Consider the following 23,759-nt stretch of genomic DNA (forward strand, 5'->3'; position numbering starts at 1 on the left):
TTCCCCAGCCCCTTTTCCTGCCCCAAAGTAGAACCCATAACTTCTGCATGAAATCAGATCAGAATGCAAATTGTCTATGAGCAAGTCAGTGGCACACAGAGCCCCAAAGAGGTGAAACCTCTTGTGTTCAACTTCTTCCAACTTCCCTGTCAAATAGTTACATCTGCCACCCTAAGGGAACCTGGGAATAAAGGCCTGGATCTTGATTATTGCTGAAGTTCCTCCTTATAAATATGAAGTCCTTCCTTATAAATATGAAGTTAGGCCAATAAATAGCAATTTGTTCCTGACAAACTTTAATTAAAAAACATCAGGAAAACGTCATTACTTAACCCTCCCTGTGCACAGACTTAGTTCCCACTCAGAGCCACAGGTCAGCTGAGAAGGAGAAAGGAGTTCTTGCATCCTCCTTCCTCTAGCATCCAGAAAATTGCCACTCACCATGCACCTGTCATGGAATGCCTCATTGCACATCTACCTTCTTGGAAGCTCTGAGGTCTTAGTGGATGTGAAACAGAAGTTCGCCTCTATTTCCTGAAGATTCTCCCTCAGGATTGGGATTGGGCCAAGTCAGCTGGACCAGGTCTAGCAATAACTGTCAACCTTGTGTGTGTGTGTGTGTGTGTGTGTGTGTGTGCACGCGCGTGCGTGCGTGAATGCACCATACCTGCAATTTGGTGTTCCATCTGTCACCCCTCATAACTCTGAGGTCCCCAAAGCCCTGAGTGTTTGTCCTGCCATAAGATACTCCTGTCAGGTGCGCTGAACTCATCGAGGAGTTCTTGGTTCCCAGACAATTGTGTTTCATTATTTGCAAGTTGCTAAGAGAATGTTGACATTTGGGCTCCCAGTGGTTTTTCTTCAGGAAACAAGGGAACCTTAATGATCGATTCTCTATTTGGCCACCTGCCCAGGAAAGTAAGAGAAAGATAAGTACAAAATGCTTCTTAGCCTTAAGAAAAGGCCCCCTTGCCATAGAAGAAATGAAAAAATTAGGTTTTTTTTCCAATAGGCTTCCTGAAGCTGGTGCGTTTTCCTGTCACAGGGGCTTTTGTCTTGGATTACAGAGGTTTCAGAGGGGATTCATGTTGTGAGCGTGAGTGGCGCTCCCTGGGTCCTAGGCCCGGCATCATCAGCATCGTCATTGTCATTGTCGTATTTCAATTTAGAGTCAACAAGGCACTGTCACATGCATCATCTCTTTTGATCTTATGAGGTAAACATCAGCCTCTGTTTGTAAACAACAACTTGAGGTTGCAAGAAGCTGAAGTATGTGCCTTGACATCTTCATTGAATGTGAGAAACCCAGAACTCAAACCTAGATCTCCAGGGGCCCTGTGTTTGACAAGACTTAGTTTAGCTCTTAATTATATTGTGTTTTGCAGTTGCATTTAATTCATCTTGATTCATACCTTGGTTTTAATCTCCTACCAGTAAGCTACCATCTAACAGCCACAGTCACTGACTTCTCAGGTAGTCAACTTTCAGACACTGGATAAAACAGTGGTAATTGACACCAGGGGAGAGGATGCCAACGCCCAAAGACAGTGCCTGGAGAGCTGCGTACAGAACCTCAAGTATGTCACCCAGGGTCCTGGAAGGCAGAAATCACCCTGAAGAGGTCAGATGAGGACACTTTAGTATAGGAGATATTTGCAAAGGGAAGGCAAGGTGGCGAGGCCCCCAGTCTCACGATAGTGAGAGGCTGTTCCATTCCTAGGAACCTAGGGGAAAAAATCTTTACTAGGAAAAATAAATAGGATAGATAAGAAAGGCCCCTTCTGGAAAAAAAAAAGAAAAAAAAAAAACCTACAACCAGAGATAATGATCAACAGAGAAGTAAGGAAAGGAAAAATACCCCAACATCTTCCTCTTTCCACCCTCTGATCTCCTATCTATATCTTTCATGGCAGAACCTAACTAGAAGCCAGAGGGAAGGAAGCTGTGGACACCAGGAAATACTGTCTGCATGGGGCTGTCTCAGGGCACAAAACTGTACAGAGAAAGACATTTACAGTCCCTTTTTAACTAGAAAAATTAAATTTAAGATGAATTATTTCCCCCCTAAGATTGTAAAGCTAGTAATGGAGTTGAGAACAGAGGTCAAGTTTATTATGTGGGGCTTTCTTGAATAGCATCCTAAGGTTTTCAGTATGCATATTTGTAGTCTGTTGTGTTTACACACGTGCTTTACATGTTCCATGGAGATCATAGTCATGACGTCGTGTGCATGCTCCTTGCTGAGGGAGTATTCTCGAAGCCCTTTCTTGTACATCATCTTGACTGATGGTCACAGCACCCTCTGAACTGAGTAATCCTGTCTGTTAATCCTGCCTGGCCTGCCTGGCCCTTTCTCTAGGGTTGAATTCCTCTCTGAAGACACTGCTTACCTGGAACTCCTTTGGGGATGCCCTCGTCAGCCATTCATACAGTGCTTAATACATGATGTTGCTCAAAAATGTCAATAATAGTTCTGGTGATAATGATAACTGTCATGGAACATGTCCCCTGAATTCCATGCTTATGGTGGTGAGCACACAGTTCATTTAAGTGTCCCAATGGTTATAGGGAAAGAAATGCAATTATCATTTTAGAGTTCCTCTTTTCCACTCACCTATCTTCAGAAACTTTGGGACACATTTTAGTATGGCATGCTTTATTCATTGCATGGTCAATTTTTAAAAATGTTTCCCAGAAAAAAAATCTCTTTAAGAAGAGAGAGTGATAGTAGAAGGACCTCCTGTATTTAGAATCAAAAAGATCACTGTCTGAATTCCAGTTCAGTGACTTCCTTCTTCAGGTTTAGGGACATCATTTTATCCTTGATCTCATGTTTCCTCCTCTGTGAATTGAAGGAGATAATTCTTACTTCTCAAAACTGGTATGGACTAAATAATATGACATATAAGAAAATTTCTAACATAGAGTAGGCACCAAATAAAATGTTCGATGCCCTAATTTCCTGGTTTCCAGTGGTAACTTATGGGGTCAGATGGCTGGTATTGGGTACAAAACCCCAGATGGCATCTACATAGGCATCATCAACTCCCCAACCAGGGCTGTGTTCTGCACCTCCACTAGTGCTACAGTGGATAATCTTATGGGAGAAGATCGCCTGAGGCATGCTGTAGTGGCAGGTCTGCCTGGATTTAGTGCAAATTTTCAGAGCTTTATAAAGCAGAGTCCTGTTTTAGAAGAGAAACATGCCTGATAAAGTTGGACTTTTATTTCCCTGAAGATAGCATCATGTAGGTAGTCCTTCTCTCTTTTATTTATCATGTAAAGTCATTACCAGCAGCCCAAGCTCTAAGGCTGCAGGAACATGCATGATGGCTGGCTCTTTCCATTCTTTTTTATATATCACCATCTTTATACCAGAGAGTCTCTGATAGGTACTTGGAACCAGCAAGCACAGATGGCCTTGATATCTAGGGGGCACTGCCATGTGCCAGGAAGTATTGCTATCTGATATTCCAGGGATTATGAGGGCTCTTGGGGTTGGAGACCTTAAAGCTAGTCTTCCTGGCAAAAGGCGCAGCTCTTTCCACACCCTATCCTGAGACATCCTTCCCTGGAGGAGTAAAGGAGGAGGGGCTTCCCTCCCCTCTGAATCAGTCCTCCCAATCTCTTCCTCTGTAAGGGGCTCTCCTAGTCCCCTTGTGTTGCTAAAACAAAATACCCAAGACTGGGTAATGTATAGAGAACATAAATGTATTTCCTCATAGTTCTGGATACTAGGCACTCCCAAGATCAAGGTGACAGCAGGTTCAGGGTCTAATGAGGGTCCAGCCTCTCTCTTCCAAGATGGTGCCTCATTGCTGAGTTCTCTGGAGTGGATGAACGCTGTCTTCATGTGACAGAACTATAAAGATCAAAAAGGGAACAATGCATTTCCTCAAACCTTTTTATGAGGGCTCTAATGCCCTCTTTGAGGGTTTTGCCCTTGCGGCTTCTAAATGCAATCACATTGGCAGTTAAGTTTCAACATATGAATTTGGGGAGACACAATCAGATCACACCAAGGGGCTGCTTACTCTGTCTGTTGTCTGAGTACTTGAGGTTGGAGATTGGGATGTGGTGTGGTGCAACATATGTTATTTTACTCAAATCCGGCCAACAATACAGATTTCAAAGTCAAATTTTCCTAGGTTCAACATTTGTCTTGACCTCTCATTTACTACCTAAATGAGGAAAAGTCATCTCATTTCTCCTTGAGTGCCTGCTGTATGCTAGACCCCATTCTCAGCACCGGGCACATAAAAGAAAGAAAGTTCATGCACTACTGAGCTTTCATTCCTCTGGACAAAGACAGACAATCAGCCACTGACTATGTGATATGCCAGACGGCAGAAAGTGCCAGGAAAAGAGAGCAGAGAAAAATGAATGAGATGCAGTTTGGCCTGAAGAGGATTCTCTTTTGGCTAAGGGAGTCAGAGAGCACACCACTGAAGGAAACAGGAATTACCTCCGAGATTCATTGACCATTCTGCTCTGTTCCTTAAGAGTATCCACAAGGAGTTCAAAAGCAAACAGCACACTAAGGAATCTAGAAACCATTGAATGAAAGAGGTGTGCATGCAGTAGGTGAACAAAGCGTTTCACTTTGAAAGAAAGCCACAGTCTTACCACTGAAAGGGCAGTCATTAGTGCTGGGACTTGAAGGGAACACTAAATCGGAGAGACCAGGATCATTAGAAAGAACACACATGTACAGAATAATTATTGCTACCAGCACAAAGTTTGGAGGGTTGAGTGATGGTCCCAGCTTTTCCCTTAATTCTCTGCTGTCTCAGGACTGCCCACCACCTTTTGGGGCATTGTTTTTGTCCTCCTTAGTTGGGAAACTTGAATTCATTTGTTTTAAGGTTTTCTCTGACTCTAATGTTCTGTGCGTCTATGAGTAAGCGTGTTTGAGAATGAGTGAGCAACTGATGCAGGAGTGAATTTCCTACTAATAGGCACCCAAGCTGGGACTGGACCACAAAGTTTTCATGGACAGTTATTTATTACTAGAAGAAGTTTATTTTTATTAATTTGTACAGTATACCAGGCATCATGCTAGGTACTTTACAAAAATGTTTAATTCTCTTAATAATGCAAAAGAGTATGTACACTTAAGGAATTAGAACTAGTAGGCTAAGCCATTGTCCAAGATTACATAGAACCAAAGCCTTTCTCATGTCTCTCCACCACTACACATTCCCAGAACCTGGTGCTGAGAACATACTCTTCTGAGAACATCACAGTCTCCTGGAAACAGAAGTCAGTATCGTTTTAGACTTCTCTACTTCTAAAAACCCAGAGCTGTAACTGCCAAGAGGTGGACTTAATCTTGCCATCCATTGAGGCAAACATGATGAGGGATGAGGAGCTTCAAGACATCTAATGCAGAGTCTGCAACAGCCCTTGGTGTAGGCCCTTGAAATGCCTTTACTCTCCTGGTGTGTCCTCGTATGGAGCCTACTTACCTAGGACACAGAGTCTACTTTAAAAAACAAGAAGCAGACTCATCACATGAATCTTATCAGTTTTGGGAATTGGTCTCCAGATAGTCCATATTTATTTAGCAGCTATTTGCTGAGAACTTGCTGCCCTCCAGGGACTATAGTAAGCACTAGGTTAGAATACCAAGCAAGGTAACATTCCTACCTTTTGTGACCTTTGCCTTCTTGACAGACAGATATAGAGAGATATATACACGCACATACACACACATATCAGTTTGTAAAAAGTTTGTGAAAGTATGGAAATAGATGTTTTGATAAATGGAAGGCATTTGGTGTTTTTCTTGAAAGTGTAGGGATGATAGGGAAAAAGATAATCGAAAATGCAAATGTCATTGGATAAAAATTGCAAGCAGGAGGTGATGATCATGTTTTTCCAAACAAAAATCAAACAATATGGTCTAGCATCTTTCCCTTTATTTTCTTTCTAATCTGTAGAATTGATTTCATTCCAAAGTCTTTTCCAGAAGTACAAAAATAAAATCACATTTAGGCATGGATCTAGTGAGTCACCTTGATTTAAAATATTAAATCCATATCCACCATAAGATACAGTAGAAATATTATTATGAGGACCATATTTGGGATCCCCAACTCTAAGCCAAGTATGTAGGCACACAGGCATTGTTTAAATCATGGGTAGTCCGATGAATGAATGTTCATGTACATATTCATACCGTGTTGGAACAGCCAAGTCATGTGTTACCCTAAGACATCCAGCAGATGTGAGCACTTTGTGCACAGACACATTGTGGGCCAGAGGGAAAGTGGCGTGCATGATTGGTGGCACTGGTTGATGGTCTCTGACGTGCCTTGGGGACCAGAGGGAATTTTCAAGTGAAAGCACAAAGGTAAAAACCATGTCCTTCCTTTCAACAGGGCGTTGTTGCTGGCGCTCGTTCCAAAGGAGAACACAAACAGAAAATCTTTTTAACCATCTCCTTTGGAGGAATCAAAATCTTTGATGAGAAGACAGGGGTAAGTGAAAGAATCGTGTGGCGATGTGAAATTGAGTCCATTGACAGATGTGCCCTTAAAAGCCTCTACTCTCTGGGCAGGAATATCAAACAAGCATAAAAACACATAAAGCATCTGACAAACTTGATCAACTGTGATCGTCCATCAAAGCAAGTCTCGTTGCTGACTTGGCCACAGTGTGACTGCACCGCGATTCTTAGAGTGTAATTGTGATAAAAGTGTCACACCATGCTGGTAATCTTAGGAGAGATTGATAAGCTTTGAAGAGCGGTGGTAATGTGACAGTTTAAGTTAAATTTCTTTGTGTGTTGGCAACTTTGATGACATGCATCCTACGGGGAGACGCATGTAGGTCTTTGGACTGGTCAAAGCATCCAGGCTCTCTTGAGTTTAACCCGCAGCACCTTACAATTGTTGTAATCAAAAAGAATAAATAGAGTTCTCAGTCTTAAAAATAAAATCTATCACCGCCAACCAGGAAATGTAAGGGTTGGTATGTTTTTTGAACCTACCAAAGAAGTGGTTTGTGTTTCCGTCAACCTTACGGCTGCAATTAACTCTCCGACTCATCCCCAGAGCTTGCTGACCCCGTCGGTCTTGCTCATCAATGGTAGGGAAAAATGGAAAAACCTTCCATGATCTGTTGTACAGAGAGAGCAACACACCAATGCGTGCTTTTCTTTAATTCATTCAGTATTTTGCAGCTTATAAAACACCTCCATGTATATCACCTCCTTTGAACCTTCCAAAGATAATTTATCAAGCACTTTATAAACAATGCTCAACCAGCTGAGTTATTTGACCTTGGTCACTTTGCAGTTTTATTTTCTCTTCCTTGTTCTGACTAATAACATAAGGGTGGTAGGGTGATAATTTAAAAGTGAAAATGTATTTTCTTGAAAAAAAATGAAACTATAGAAGAATTGCTTCTGAATAACTAGTAATAGATATTGACCATAACATTATTCAGAATAACCAAATGAGGAAAGCAGCCCCAGTGTCTGGTAGTAGATGAATAAACAAAGGTAACATCTAAACAGAATGGAATCTAAGGCAGAAGGAAATTCCAGCCCACTCTTCAACCTGGAAAACAGTGTGCTGAGCAAAGTAAGCTAGGACAAGAAGTCAAGGCCTATGCCATCCCACTTGCATGAGGTACTCAGAGTGTTGAATCATAGAGATAGAAAGTGGAATAATTTCCAGGAAAAGGGAGGATGGGGAGTTTTTGCTGGAGGGACATGAATTTTCGGCTTGGGAAGATGAAAATGTTCTTGAGGTAGATGGTGTTGACAATTGCAAAAAAAATGTGAATGTGCTTGATGCCACTGAGCCAGACACTGAAAATAGTTACTATGGTAAGTTTTATGTATGTATATTTTACCATGATATAAAATAACAGCACCCATTTTTTGAGTACCTCCTACATTCTTGGTTCCTTATTTTACATGCATTATCCAGTTTCATCTTTATAACAGTCCTATGAAATAATAATAATTGCTACTGTGTTCATCCATTTTCTGTTGCCGTAGTAAAGCACCTGAGGCAGGCTGATTTTATAAAGAAAAGAGATGTATTTAGCTCACAGTTCTGGAGGTTCAAAGACACGGTCACCAACTCAGCTCTGGTAAGGACCTCATGGTGTACCAACAGTGCAAGTAGATGAAGGAGGAAGAGATCTCATCTTGAAAGTGGAAGCCAGAGGGAGACTGAGGTCCCTCAGTCCCCTTCCAGGGCACTCCCCTAATTGAGCAAAGGACCTCCCACAATGCCCCACCTGCTGAAAGACTCCAAACCATGTTTCAACATTGCTATACTAAAGACCAGCCCTCCAACCTGTGAACCCCTGGGAGACACACTCAAACATTGCCAACCATAGCAGCTACTTCATCAAGTGTACGTTAGGTGCCTAGCATTGCTCTGAGTTCTGGGTAAGTACCAGGTCATTTAATCCACACAGGTGCCTGAGAGAGAGATGCTATCATTATCCCTGTATTATAGTTGAAGACACCCAGGACAGAAACATTGACATAACCTGCTGAAAATAAGTATTGTCAGAGATAGGATTAGAACCCGGGTAACTTGTTGCATGGGTCCTTTTGCTTATCCATGTTGCCTGTGATGTATCTCAGGATAAGTGATTTCCTAAAGTTCCCCTGGGATTTGTATTTTTTTTTATAAGAAGGTCAGCCAAGTGCTGCCATGGAAGGAACACAGTGGAGACTCAGAAAAAATAAAGATTATTAACATGCCCTGGAGACAGGAGCACAGTGTGATTCACAAGGCCACATGGGAAAGACTCAAGGGTGGTTGGAGGTAGAAGATAGGAATGGAGGGAGCCCCCAGGCCAGGGCCTTTGTTGGAGTGTCCATAGGAAAATTCAAGGCACAGCAGAATGGACAGTTGAGGACTGGTTAGTTTGAATAATTCTGGCTCTGAGCTATAGGGGTGGACCCCAGTTGCCTCGACCCTGCTCTGGGGTGATTAAGGCAGAGGAAGATTGCCTGCTTCTATGTCTGGTTTGGTAAGTTTGTCTGCCAAAGGCTGCTCCTGACTGGGCCTTTGCTGTATCCAAGAATTGACTCGCCCTGGAGGGGCAGTGCATCCCCAGCCAGAAAGGTATCTCAAAATGTCAAAACATCATAATATTTCAGGAAATTTTAAACTATTTACAACAACCTGTGCACAGGGGGCAGAACAGAGATTTATTCTCAGATTGGCATGAATCAAAAATCAGTGCAATCTACCTCCATACCATCGGGAAAGGAAGGCTTGTCCACACAGGCCTTGGTAGAGGGAGCTTAGAAGGGGGCACAGCATTGGTAGGAAATGGGCTTGGATTCAGCAGGATTAAGAGCTTAGCAAAAGCTTCTCCTGCTCTCATCCATGTACCTGGCATTGTTGTAAGGTGAGTTTTGCTCTTTCCTGGAAAGATTAGATTTTGGAGACCTGTGCTCAGTTTTTGTTTTGTTTTGTTTTTAATTGTAGATGGGCAGAGTACCTTTATTTATTTTTATGTGATGCTGAGGATTAAACCCAGTGCCTCACATGTATGAGGTAAATGCTCTACCATTGTGCAATAATCCTAGTCTATGTGGTCGGTTTTTAACCTCACATTTTAAAAAAGATATTGGCAAATCTGATGAGGAGGAGCAGGTCAATTGGGGAACTGGAAATTATGCTGGATCAAGTCTTCTGGACATAGATGTGTCTCAGGGGATCCTGTAATACACAGGTGAACTTGGGGCTTAGAGAACACTGCTGGTTCTTTAGCATCCTTCATGGGATCCCAGTAGTGTGGACCAAGGCTGGCTGAGAGATACTTTCACAGTGATTTATGTGCCCCAATGTTATGATATCATCTCTAGGCCCTTCCCAATTCCAGCCCTGTCCATCACTGTGACAACAGGCATAATCAAAGGGACAGGGACAGAAGCAGGGGTGCAGGGTATCTGGCATTTTATCTTGTTTTGGGAACCTCTTTCATTCTTTGCTATTCTATCACATCCCCCTCCATCAAATAGGCTACGCCCAGATAATTAAAGTCGTAATGTCTTGATTTTTCCTAATGAGGAGTCATCTGCATTCTTTACCTTTATCTACCTCCTCTCTCAAAGGTGGCTAAACTGCCTCCCCCACCAAAGATACCCAGAAACCTTGAAGCACGATTTTTGATGCGTTAGCTGGACACAAAGAAAACAACAGTAAAATCATCATTTCAGCCCAAAGCCATTTGGCTTTGTGGAGAAAATGTCAGATCCCTAGTGGAGAATCAGGAAGGAGGCAGTTAAATGTTTTCTGTCTGGCTTAGCCTACTCCAGTTCTGTTTGATTAACATCCGGCCTCTGTAGCGTGGAGCTTCTGCAACCTGAGCTTGTTAATATGCCTCAGCACAAGTCCCGGGAAAACAGTCAAAAGGACTGAATTTGTTTAAATCTCAAGAACAGACATGAAACTCCAGAGTATCTGGTGGAGGGACCCAACTTGTTCCTTGTGATCAGAGAATGAGACTGAAGGGAGTGCAACCAGGACTTGTTGATAGAAGTTTCTAGAAAACAGTTTCAGTTTGTCAATAAGATGACTCTTCTGTCAGGCAGACCTGAGTCAGATAGAGGGCTCCTTCTACGCAGGTGAGTTCACACACCATTGGTGGGGGTAGCCAAGCCACAAGAGATCCACAGGACTTTGCTGAAGGGAGTCAGGTAGAGGATGTGGTGATGAGCAAAGTCACATCCAGGACGATTTCTAAGAGTTTTAAGATTCTGTTTCTCCCTTAAAATAGTGCCTGTTGATGTTTTTTATTTGAAAAACCTCTGTGGGAGATTATGAGCAGGAACAGTTTACTGAACCTTTGTCCTTACCCAGCAGGGGACTGACTGAACTATGAAGCAGAGGAATCTCAGTGAAGTATTTTGCTCTCCATATCAAAGAAATGGAAAACTGGGCCTTTGTCATGTGGAATGACAAACCTTAGTTGTTTATCCTTGTCTAAGGTATTTTTTTGCTCAAGCTTGATTGCCCTTAAAAAAAAAAAAAAAAAAAACCTAGGAAAGAAACATTTTCAGAATGTGACAATAGCTAGAATTTTTAAATCCAAAAGCTGTCAAAAATGTTTTGATCCCAATTAAAGAGACCCTTTGCAGCAATTTACACCCTGTCTTGAATTTCAAAGAACCACTTGATCTCCATCCTTATATGAGTAAATCTTGTTTTGTTATTAGCATGTTGCCAGGAATAAATCAATATTGAAAGCTGTGTATATTTGCAGATACCTGGACATTGCTAGTCTATCAAAGGAATCAGTGAGAATGCAAGAAGGGTCACATATAACCTTTTGGTTATTAGTAATCACAGGAGCAGAAGCAGATCAGGAGTAGGTGAAGTATCCAGACCAATGAATATCAAGGCACGAGTGATGGCCTTTTTATTTCACAGATGAGGAAACCAAGGTTCTGGGTGTGTCCCTAACCTGGCTATAGACCCACAACAGACCACATTGATTCTGTTCTCTTCCCACTTAAAATTCTCTTCCTTAGAATTATGACAATTTCATGCCATAAAAATTACAAACACTACAGGACCCTAAAGATGAGTCTGTCTCTTACAATGGAGGGCAGTGGTCTGCATCAGCTTTTCGAGATGTTGTGACATCCTTATTGTCACAATGTCATATGACTTTTGCTTGTTCGTTTCAATAAGCCAACACTTATCATACCCCCCTAACTGCACTGCTGTCACCATCATTTTGCACATGGGAAAACTGGGGTGCAAAGAATTTAAGTCACAAAGCTAATCAGTGGCAGAACCGGGCTTCAGCCCTACGTGGCCAGGTCCAGAATCCTTGGTACTACTAAGAAGTCACCAATAATAACATGCCAAATTTGGTAAGTGATTTCCTTTTATACATAGTGAGGCAAGTTCAGTGTCATCTCTGTTGGACTGTCGTGGTTGCTCACTCTTCTTCCCATGAGGTTGCCTGGGGGTAGCAGGGTAGATAAGAAGGTGGAGTGACCCGCCGAGACTTGTCTCCGGTGGATGCAGTGTGGACCGGGTAGCCCACAGGTGATTAAACAGTAGCTCTCTGGGTACCTGTCTGTGTGCAGCTCTGCTTCCTGGGGATTTAGCCCTTGCCCCAGAGGCGTGCATAGTCTGGTGGCAAAACCAGAGTTGCAGAGTGTACTGAGAATGGCTGAGTCTCTCGGGTGAACAGAGTTGTCCACACTCAGGGATTGAGGCCTCACTTTAGCCTAGAATGTTCCTGATGGTTTTCACAGAAAAGGGCACCCCGGCTTGGCAGTGGAGGAATGGCTAGGGAAAGACCAGGTAGGTAGTCAGGGAGGAGGGCACAGTATTTCTAAAGACACAGATGTCTAGAGAAAGATGTGTGTGTTCATTTCTTCTTTCCTTCAGGAAATATTTATTGAGTGCCTCTGTAAACACACAGATAAATAAGGCCCATCTCTTTGTTTATCGCTGTTGTCTATCTAGTTAGCACAGCGACTCACACATAGCAGGTTCTCAGTAATATTTATTGTATCAGAAATAAAATGACTTAGAGATCAAGAACCAGCAAATGTACACAGCATCACGAGGGCACAGCAAATAAGAGATAGAAAGCAGCTGAGGAGTCAACACCACCCCTCATCAGAGACGGACAGTTGTGTTTTCAATGCCAAGGCCGTGCTTACATTTCAGGGGTGACTTCCTAATTTATTCCTTAGTAAAAACCAGATGTCGCCTGAATTGTGTCTCATTAAAAATAGGTCTGCTTTTCCTCCATTCTAGCTGCATGATTCGAGCATGGTTTGGGGAGAGTGGTCACAGCGAGGGAGACAGAGGAAGAGAGGGGCTGTGGAGCAGGAGCAGGGCCCTGGTGGCTCTGGGATGTCCCTGCACAACGAGACTTTGAACAACAGGAGCTGATGGTGAACCTGGAGACAGGACAGCATGGTTCATGGCAGGTGGCTTTGCTGCATTGGTCTCATTTGACACCTAAGGATTCTTAGTTTTTATTATCCCCATTTTATAGGCATCAACTGGGATACAGGTAGGCTGAGTAACTTGTCCAAAGTTAGTCTTTGTAGCAGAAATGGAATTTCAATTCAAACTTAATCATTCCTGTGCTCTTTCTTTTACCCCAGAGATTCTCCACATGGCTCATTCTGTCTACCTGGGGAGTATTTAAGAAACTTACATAGGCATGTTTGGTGAGCATAGGCATTCTGGTGACTTTGGGGGAGGGGTATGACGGGGTATGACACAGGAATTCGGTTTTTAGGGGCCAAGGCCGTTTGACATTGTGCAATGCTTAGGACGGACTTCCACATCAACAAGTTCTCTCCTGAGCTCCATGACTTGCAGATAGCTCTCCAGACATTTGTGCAGATGAAAAACCTGTTTGTGGTTACTTGACTCTAATATCTAACCCTATGTTATGTATTAAAAAGTATTTTACACCATATCTGTGACACGGAAATTTCCAAAACTGAAACTGAACCAAGCAAATCGGTGTTTTGTTGGGATCTCATCAAGGTTGTTCTACTTTTGAAAAGCCACACATCATGGTAGTCTTCATGTTTGAGCTGCCAAGCTGGCACTGCTCTGTCAGCTTCATGGGTGACTGTGGCTTTTGCTTGTTTGGTCTTTGTTTAGTAATGTCATATATAAAGAAAGGAGTGTCATCAATATTGATTTAAATGCTCTCTTAATCCCAAGTTTATGCACTGGAAGAAAGTATAAAAACATGTCATTTGCTTCTTCAGTTGAAGCATTTATGCATAAAAACTCACACTTTCGGGTCAGAAGCCATCTTTTATTTCTCCTGAATGTTTTAATTAGGATAATTTGGTTTGTGTGTGGGTGTATTAAACTTCATGTGTGTAGGTAGATTATCTGATCACTTCCAAACAACGAATGGAGGGACTGGTCTGGAGTAAAGGCTTGATAAATGACATTTGTTATGGAAGGGGAGTCTGAGGTCAGAAATGTTAGTGGAGAACCTGTCTAGAACATGCCACCATTTTAGTCAATTTGTTCATTTATTCATGAGTATTTTTGTTTGTTTTTAATTTGTTCTTTTTTAGATATACATGAAAGTAGAATGTATTTTGGCATATTATAACCACATGGAGTATAACTTCCCATTCTTTTGGTTGTACATGATGTGGGGTTATACTTGTCATGTACTCATATATATGAACATAGGAAAGTTATGTTTATTTCAGTCTACTGTCTTTCTTATTCCCATCCCGACCCCCTTCCCATCATTCCCCTTTGTCTCATCCAGTGAACTTCTATTCTCCCATCCCCCCGCCTTATTGTGTGTTAGCATCCACATATCAGAGGGAATCTTCTGCCTTTGGTTTTTCAGATTTGGTTTATTTCACTTAGCATGATAGTCTTTGGTTCCATCCATTTATTGGCAAATGCCATAATTTCATTCTTCTTTATGACTAAGTAATATACCATTGTGTATATATACCGCATTTTCTTTATCCATTCATCTGTTGAAGGTTACCTAGGTTGGTTCCATAGATTAGTAATTGTCAGTCAACTGCTGTAAATATTGATCTGGCTCCCTCACTGTAATATGCTGATTTTAAGTCCTTTGAGTATAAACTGAGAAGTGGGATAGCTAGGTCAAATGGTGGCCCCTTTCCAAGTTTTCTGAAGAATATCCATTGTTTGCACCAGTTTGCATTCATGAGTTTTTGCTAAACCAAAGGGACATTCTACTTGATGAACAAGGGCAAACCAGCCTGAAAACTTTCCTTCAAGGAATGGGTGGTCTAGGAATTAAGGCATATATGAACAACTCAAAGAATGATGAATGTGATAAGAGAAAGCAATAAAATTAGCATGAGGGTCCAGAAGAAGAAATGATTTCTTCCATCTGAAAATAAAACATAGAATGATGTAGGCAGAAGATCCTCAGGTCCGAAGTTAAAGACGTGGGAAGGTGAGTGTCCAGGAAGAGTCTTCATTAAAGCCTTGAAGTGGGAGGGTCATGAAGGGGTAGGTACAGGGCAGAGAGTGACCTTTGGTGTTCTAGATGAGAGGGTGCAGGATTGCTCTTAGTGAGGGGTGAACTGAGAAAGTGGGCAGGACCAGGCCTTGAACTGTCAGACCAAGGAGTTCTGACTGAATTGTCTTGCACCCTCAGTTACTATTTTGTGTCCACTCTGGCCCCAAAGCTGCACTAGTGATTCACACAGGTAGGCACAATGTGTGCAAGGCCACCAAGCCCAGAAAACGCTTTTGTGTAAATCAGGGAAAGGTCCCTTCTTTACAGCTCATTCCCATTTACTAGGGAACTGTTGCAATAAGCATACAGAGTTTAATGACTAGACAGCCTGGTTGTCCCTTGGAGATGTGTGATGCACATCCCTCCCAACCATCTATAGCAGACCAGAGGATACCATCCTTGGGTAAACAGGAATTTGGGGCTTCCATCTTGCTGCTTTCTGCACACACCATGCTCTGTTCAGCCTCCATGGATTATTCAGGACGATCTCTCCACCCTGAGTGTCTTTTTCCTTCTTCAACTAGTGAGCATCTCCCCATCTTTCAGAGTCCAATGATATCAATAATAAAAATAGTGGCAACACAGTGAAATTGCCATTGATCAAGTCTTTACTCCAGGCCAGGTGTTTTATTAAGTTCTTTAAGCATTTCATTCTTCAGGCAAAATTCAAATTGGGTCTTTTTGAACCTATAGCCCATGTTCCTCACCAGTACAATCCTGGCACCAGAGAGGAGAAGTAAGAGAATGTAGAAATATACACTCAGGATCTGCACTGCCTTAGGTCTGCAATGACTAGCTGTGTGGGCAGAAGGCAGTGTTTCTTTTCGAAATTATTATTTTCCAATTGACAAATGCAATTTATGTATGTTTACTATATACAACATGATGTGTTATGTATATATTACGGAATCATGTCTACATTTAAAATCTGCTGTCAGAAATTTTCAAATGTCCAGCACATTGTTATTCACTATTGGAGGAGCAAGAGTAATATTCTCTGTATCCCCTGCTGTGGTTCAGTATTTGAGTCTGAGAAATGAATTGACAACAGACAAATTAGCAGGAGGAAAGATATACAGATATACTGTGTGCTCGTGGTACTGCTGCAAAGTGAGCACCCGATGACCAATGACATTTAGAAGCTTACAGACCCTTTTGCATAGGGTGGAGGGAGTGGGGACTGGGGCAATTTTAGAGGCAGAGTAAAGGATTTTTAGAAGAATGGACCCAAAGAACGGACAGAGGCTTGAGGCAGGGTTTGACTTCCAGTCTCTTTCCTATTCTGAGTCTAATCTTTCCTTGATGAAAGGATACAGACCATGGTGCTCTCCTTTGGGGCCCCAGTCTTCAGGTAGATAAGGGAACTTCAGAGCCCAGCCTCTTCAGCTTCTTGTGATTCCCACACCCTCAGTTTAATATGCGCGACTCTCCAAGACACCATGTTTGGGCGTGACATTCCCTAGAGTCACCATGTTGTACAATCTCTCTCTGGAACATACACCACTTGTTTAGCTAAACCTTGTGTGCTTTAGCTAACATTGCCCCTTTCTCCTAACTCACTTGGTCCTGAGTAATCACTATGGTATTACCTGCTTCTGTGGCTTTAACCTCTTGAGATTCCACATACCAACAAGATCGTGTGATTGGCTTATTAAATTCTCATAGCATAATATCCTCCAGGTCCATCCATGTTGTTGCAAATGATGGGATTTCCTTCTTTTTTAAAGTTTGAATTACCTTCCTTTATGTATGTATATGACATTTTCTTTTTCCATTATTCGATTGGTGGACCCTTGGGTGGATTCCATATCTTGCTCTTGCAGACATCTCTTTGACATACTGATTTCATTTTCTGTGGGTATGGTATAGATCCAGTAGTGGGATCACTGGATCATATGATAGTTCAAAGCAATTTTCTTAATGTCTTATGCCTTTATTTACTCATCTGCAAGATGGTGGTGATAAAAATACTTTTATCTTAGAGTCGGTGCAAGATTAATTTAGTCCCCTAAAAATTAGTGCCTAGCATAAGAAAAACTTGAGATGGTAAATAATACTACATGACTAGCTACATCGTTCTGTCTCCTGTATGGTCTTTCTGGTCCTCTAAGCAGAATGAAGACGTCTCGTACTGCCCCTGCAGCATCCTGTGCTCACTTTGTCACACATGCCTGGGTTGTAACGGTCCACTCAGATCAGATGTTCATCAGATCACAAGCTCCTGTCTCTCCACTGCCTTATCTGCAGGGCCTGGCACAGGAGGACCTACTATGGAACAAAAATGCGAATGGGTCATTGAAAACACAGGACGAGACATAGGGTAGTGGCAGAATGAAAGAGAGGGATGAAGGAAGAAGGAAACCATGACTAAGTCAACTTATGATGGAACACCCATTGTCTGGGTCACACATTAGAACCCAGGATGCTGCCTGACAAGGACACCAGGATTGCCACACAGTGAGTGCAGAAAGAACGGTGTGCGTGACTCAACATTGTCCAGTGACGGGATGTCAGGTTCCTCAGGTGGCAGCTGAGAACCCACAGAGAAGCGGCCACTGAGGCTTCCCAGCAAATTATTAGCAAACATCTGTAATGGAGCATCACCCTGGAAGGGTCCCAGTCCCTCTCTAAGGCTCGCGAGGCAGGAAGGAGGAGGCATCCTCTGGTTCCACATCTTCGTCTTGCCTTTCTTTCCTCTTACAACCTTTTCTCTCCATGCCATCCCTGCATTTCTGGCTAACTCAATGTTCAGGGCTTTCACATGCCCCCTAGCTGCCTGAGATCTACTGAACAGCAGAGTCCACACCTCCTAGAAGAAAAAGTTGGTCTCTGTATGTTTAGTGTCTTGTTGGATGATGTTGAATTTTAACTTATCACAAAAAAATCAGTTTACTGCCACAAATCAATACTAGTATGTTTAGAAATTGGCAATGTGGGGAAGATATCTCTGTGAGATACTTTACAGAACAGTATGAAATTCACTACTGAGGATAAAGGATGCTAATAATACCCTGGAAGGTGAGAGCATGAGAACTTTTGAGCACACTTGGTAAGCACAGAAATGTCATCTCTCCCTATCAATTCTTTAAGGAGGAAGAAGGTAGTATTCTCTATGCCAGCTGCTTCTCTATGCTGGATCATATTTGTTTCAATCCTCTAAGACCTCAACTAAGGAGGTATTATGCCCATTAAACAGATGAGGAAACTGAGACCAGAGAGGTTCAGCAATTTACGCAAAAACAAACACGCAGCAAGTCATGGAGTGGGAAACTTCCCCTGCATGCTGAGTGTAAGGTCTGGGTTCTTTCCACTCCAGGTGGTGGCATTTCTACCCTTCAAGAGCATGCTTAGGGCCACTTGCAAGCAAGTGATCCATTATCTGTTCACAAGAGGAAGTATCTGGTCACTCAAAGCCCCAAGCTCCTCCCAGGTCACACATGGTCCCAAGCTCCTCTGGGTGTTCTTCATACTGACAGGCCCTAGCACTGAAAGCTTATCAGCTACTATTTGGGCCTCTGAAGAGGCATGTGAGCCACTGGTCTCTGCCATCAGGTCCACTACTTCCTTATTGAGAACTGAGGGTCACAGGACACACTTTTTCTCAAAGGGTCAGAGAATAGATATTTTAGTCTTAAAGGTTTTCCAGAATCGGTCACAACTTTTTCCTTTTTTTAAAAAAATTATTTATTTATTTTTTACAGGCTGCATTTCGATTCATTGTACACAAATGGGGTGCATCATTTCATTTCTGTGGTTGTGCACAATGTAGATTCAAACCACAACTTTTTAATTTTGCTGTTGTGCAGTCACCCCACATAATATGTAAGCAAATGAACACGGCTAATTTCAATAAGATTTGTAAAACCAAGTGGCCGCCCATGCCATGGTCCACAGCCTCTTCTGGTTGATGACTGAGGATTCTATAACTTTCTCATTCTGGCCCTGGGATGAACCAGAAAGCCCTTTGGGTTAGTGGGATAAGGACCAGGTGGAACGTGCTGGCTCTTTTATAAACTTTGAAGACAAATATTCATTTCTGTGAAATTGTGTTTTTAATGCATTTATTGAGTATTAATAGCCATACATGTGCTAAGAGCTTCACATAAACTTGTCTCATTGAATTCTTGCCATGTGTGTATTAATTGCATATTATTATCCCCATTTGACAGGGGAAGCAATGAGACTTAAGGGTTAAAGTTTAGATCACTTGAAAAGGACTGCACTTGAATTTTATTCATTTATTCACTAAAAATAAGTATTTATTGAGCACCTACTATGTGCCATGGAGTGCTCTTAGGGATTTGGACATGTTGGTGAATAAAATGAGGTCCCTATCTTGTGCATTTTGCCTCCCAAAGTTGGGAGACAGGAAAGAAACAATAGATGTACATAAATAATATAGTCTGCTGGAAAATAATCAATGCTCTGGAAAAGAAAAAAGCATGGCAAGGTCAGGACATTTTCCCACTGTATTTTCTTTGTACTCACGGAAGGACCCGTGACATGTGTGTATTGTAAATCACAAATATTAACATGCTCTGGGAGCTTCCTGTCGCTTCGAGGGTCCACCAAGTAATGGAGAAAGACACTTCGGAAAATTATCATCCAAATTCCAGAGGTCATTATACTTGATAAATCAGAGTTGTCCATTTGTATGTCTCTGCTTTTATTTAGATGGGTGATTCTTTTAGTTGAGGTTTACTGTTGATTTTTCCATCTTACCCAGTTCATTTTTAATATTAATTTGAGAATCATTTGGCATGATCGTGCTCTGCTTATTTAAGGGGTGCTTCTATTTTTATAAAGACACTCTTCATGGGAGTTATTTGTGTTGAGATGTTCATGCTGTTGTCAGGGGGACTGTTGATAGGACGATCCTTGTACTGTTCCTGGGTGCCCTGCTGTGGTGGTCAGAGGTGGAAAAGCATTTGGAGTTCTGATTGCAGTAGGGGCAGTGTCAGGTGAGAGCAGCCTGGTGGTGTCCTCCATCTGGACGCTGAGTGCCCAGGGATGAGCCTGGGACCTTTGAGTGACCAGAATTTTGAGAAAAAGACAGAACTTGCTGTTCAAACGCCTGAGTTGGAGCCTTCACTCGGTTACAGTTGTGCAGTTTGAACCATAATGATAAAAACAACAATGCACTAATAGAGGCTGTGAGAAGTATGAGCATACTTATTTTTTGCCAGATGTTGTTTTAAGAGCTTTACATATATGTCATTTCATACTTCATGAAACACCGACTCTCTTAGCAGCTGGATATTCTCCTTTGAAGTACGAAAGAAGTAATTAACTAGCCAATCCTCATAACAGTTTTGCAAAACAGAGATAATATCTCTTTTTTGAAGAAGATGACACTGAGGTTCAGAGAGGTACAGTAGATTGCCAAGACATCTAGGCTAGAAGGCTTGCTCTGTTCACCACGTGGTTCCCTGCTGCCCCTGCGTGCTGGCTAAACCCAGGAATCCAGGGTGAGAGCGTGTCTTACAGCAGAGGTTCCTTCAGTGATTTCCTGTTTTACTTTTTAAACACTGTGCATTTGTGCTATGATTATTAACTATACACACACACGCACATGCACATACACACACGTACATACACATATGTGTACATAGAACTATAATATTTTTAGGATTCAAACAGTGAGGTTAGTTTAATGCCCTCATATTTTTCTACCCTATGGTCAATCTCTATTACTCTCTTGGACTTTCCCGTGGCATAGTATAGAATAATCATACTAAACTGGTGAAGTATTTGCATGCCCTGCTTCTACAATATGAAAAGCTGGCAGCATTTTTAACAAAGAAAACCAAAAATGCTAGACTGTGAGTGACTTGAGGACAGGTTCCACGGTCTGGTCCTTCTCGTATCTCTCATACCTTGGTGCTTGGTTTTCTTTCAGTAGGTATTTTGGGAATTGTACTGAATTCCTCTTTGTAGTAGTCAAGAGGCCTCTGATTCACCTCCCTGTCTAGCTGTGTCCCTCACCCGTGGATCATTGTGTGTGGCTTCTGTCGACTGCAGTTTCTGAGACAGAAAATGGCAGCTCCGTCCGGTCTTCCTGGGGATGTCCGTGATGCAGCCCACTTTATTCTAGACATGTCTGTCCTTTCCAGGGTTCCCTTTATTTTGAGATGAATAGAAAATTCCACGAAATGTGGTAAGCCTTGCATAGAATGTATCGAGTCTCCAGTTCTAGTGTCGTTCATGACCGCAATGCGAGGTAACTAGTTCTGTCCCGTTCTCCTTTCTCTTTCCCCATCCATCTCACTTGTCTTCATCCCCTCCCCTTTTCCTTTTCTCCTACTTTCACATGCCCGGGGAATGACTCAACCTTTTTCTATTGCCATATATATTTTCCTAAAGAAGTTATGGAATACCTGCTACATTTAAGAAGTAAACTCTAACTTAAATATACTTAGGATATAAACTTCTCTATAAAAGAAGTATAAAGTGCAGTATATAAATTGAGAGAAAGACAGGAATTGGGAAAAAACTAACATTTATTGAGGACCTACTATGTGTCACACACTATATTAATATTCCAGTACAAGTTCCTGGAGGACAGAACCTCTGCCTGATTCTCTATGCAGTAGGCAAGTCTCGTCTCTTCCACCATCCATGCCCCACCTGACCCGGGAGCCCTCCCCTCCAGAAACCTGCAAGGTCTACCCTTCCAGATTTTGATGCCTGGGTACCATGGGCTCTGGGACACATGTAAGCATGGCTTGATCCAAGAGATGGAGGGGAAAGGTCAGTGTAGAGCTGGTGAGGTGGTGAGGGATGATCCAGGAGCTTCTGTGCAGTGGTCACGTGCTGCGTAAATGGCACACACTCATTGTGGCTCATTCTGTCCTCAGCCACACCATGCAAATAGGTCTAACCAACCCCATTCTGCATGAGGCCATGAATGTGATGAACAGAGTGGAGGATAGTGACACTCTGGCACTGAGAACAGAAGCCGGTGGCTTCCCAGTGCTGTTTCAAGCCTGGGGCTCACAGTCTGTCCCATATTCCTGGGTCAGAAGCAGTATTCAGTGGTTCAGCTGTAGGTGGTGCCTGTCTTCTGGCTTCAACCCTGTGTTTCTATAGCACTCACCCCCACACCCATCCCTTCTTTTCAGTTGCCTCGGGTGCATAGCTTGGAGATTTGCTTTGCACAATAGATCTGACTTCTGAAACGATTAGAAAATCAGGGATGTGAACTCTGCAAAAAATTACCAGGGATGCGTGTCCTCAATATTTAAATAAAAAGGCCATCCCCTTCAGAGATTGAGGTTTGAATTTTTCATGATGTCTAAGGCATGTGCAGACTATTTTGAAATTATATATTTAAAGTTCTGAAAATAAAGATTGTACTGGCAATTGTCTAAACTCAAGACAGTCAAACCTCACTTTTGAGCAGAGGATAGTTCATCTTCTATATAAATGACTCCGACGAGAGCGCCCGAGACTCTGCGATGCGGAGATGCATCATCTCATGACTCTGACGGTGCAGCATGATATATTTACCCATGTGAATAGACACGCGTACTCTTTCATGTTTATTTCTGCGCTGTCAAAGTCTGTGCCTGCCCCCCGATCTGTATCCTGTGGTACAGCCACCCTAGCACTTAACAAAAACTTCTTCATCTGATACAGTGTTAAAAAGAACCTCTTATGTTCCAGGATCTCTTTGTAGTTTTCAAAGCACTTTCACTTTGCGTCTTACAACTGATCTTCACATTCATCTTACGAGGTGCATATTGCACGTGCAGCTTCACTTTTGATGAATCTGGAGCTCAGAGAAGTTAATTGCTGGCCAGAGTCACACAGTGGTAATTGATGGAAAATGGTCCTTTTTTTTTTTTTACCCCCACATGTAATGCCTTTTCTGTTCACAAAAGTAACCATGTTTTTACTGTAGAAAATTTACAGATTATCTAAAAGTCATAAAGAAGAAAATGTAAATTATCAGAACTCCTACTGCTTAGACATAAGTCCAGTTAATATTTTGGTGTTTAGACTGCAGTTTTCTTTGCATGAATATAATTTTTAAAGTTGAAATTAATTACAGATGCTGTTTATAACATACTCTTTTATTTATCTACATCTTTTTATTAAATGTTTCTCTGCAACATCATTTCCAACTAAGACATTTGCAACTAAGACATTCTATTATATACAAAGAGACATTCTATTATATACATAGACTATAATTTCATACACATTGTATTGTTAGCCTTGAAGGTCATATTTGCATTTGGAGCATATCCATGCACACACCTGTAATTATTTCCTCCAGATAAATTGGAGAATGACTGGGTCAACATATATGTATGTTTTTAAGGCTCTCAATCTTTTTTTTTTTTTTGTCAAATCATGTTCTAAAAAGTTATACTAATAGATGTATGGTATTATCGATTTCATTACAAATTTATTAATGTGGAGTATTATTTATTTTAAAAATTCATTTTTAAAACTTTTTATTTTAAATTTTAGTTTGAATGCATTTGATTTAATTTCAGTATCTGTTTACTTTAAAGGCATTGTAGGGAACAGGATAATTGTAGAATCTGTCATTTATCCTTCAGGAACTGATGATCCTTTAGATTTCCCTGTGGTTCTGAGCAATGCGCGTGGACAGGTCTTGGCTTATCAGTTCCCAGGGTGCTAACTGCCTGGACCACCATCTTGTCCCTGGTCACATACATTTGCTGGTCTGCGTTTAAGGCAGCATTGCTGATGCTTTGTGTGTTCATAAATGTCAACAAGAGGAG

At 41.9% G+C, this 23,759-nt stretch overlaps 1 protein-coding gene across 3 annotated transcripts in view; it reads left to right on the forward strand.

Annotated features, from left to right (window-relative positions):
- Nucleotides 1-23,759, forward strand: part of Dab1 (DAB adaptor protein 1) — an 872,128-nt gene that overhangs the window by 731,537 nt on the left and 116,832 nt on the right. For all 3 annotated transcript variants that reach the window (XM_047566521.1, XM_047566531.1, XM_047566538.1), the window contains exon 6: nucleotides 6,384-6,482. In XM_047566521.1, coding sequence (XP_047422477.1) covers nucleotides 6,384-6,482 — 99 coding nt within the window. The remainder of the gene's footprint in view (nucleotides 1-6,383; nucleotides 6,483-23,759) is intronic.

This window comes from Sciurus carolinensis, chromosome 1, assembly GCF_902686445.1.
Source record: "Sciurus carolinensis chromosome 1, mSciCar1.2, whole genome shotgun sequence".
Lineage (NCBI taxonomy): Eukaryota > Metazoa > Chordata > Mammalia > Rodentia > Sciuridae > Sciurus > Sciurus carolinensis.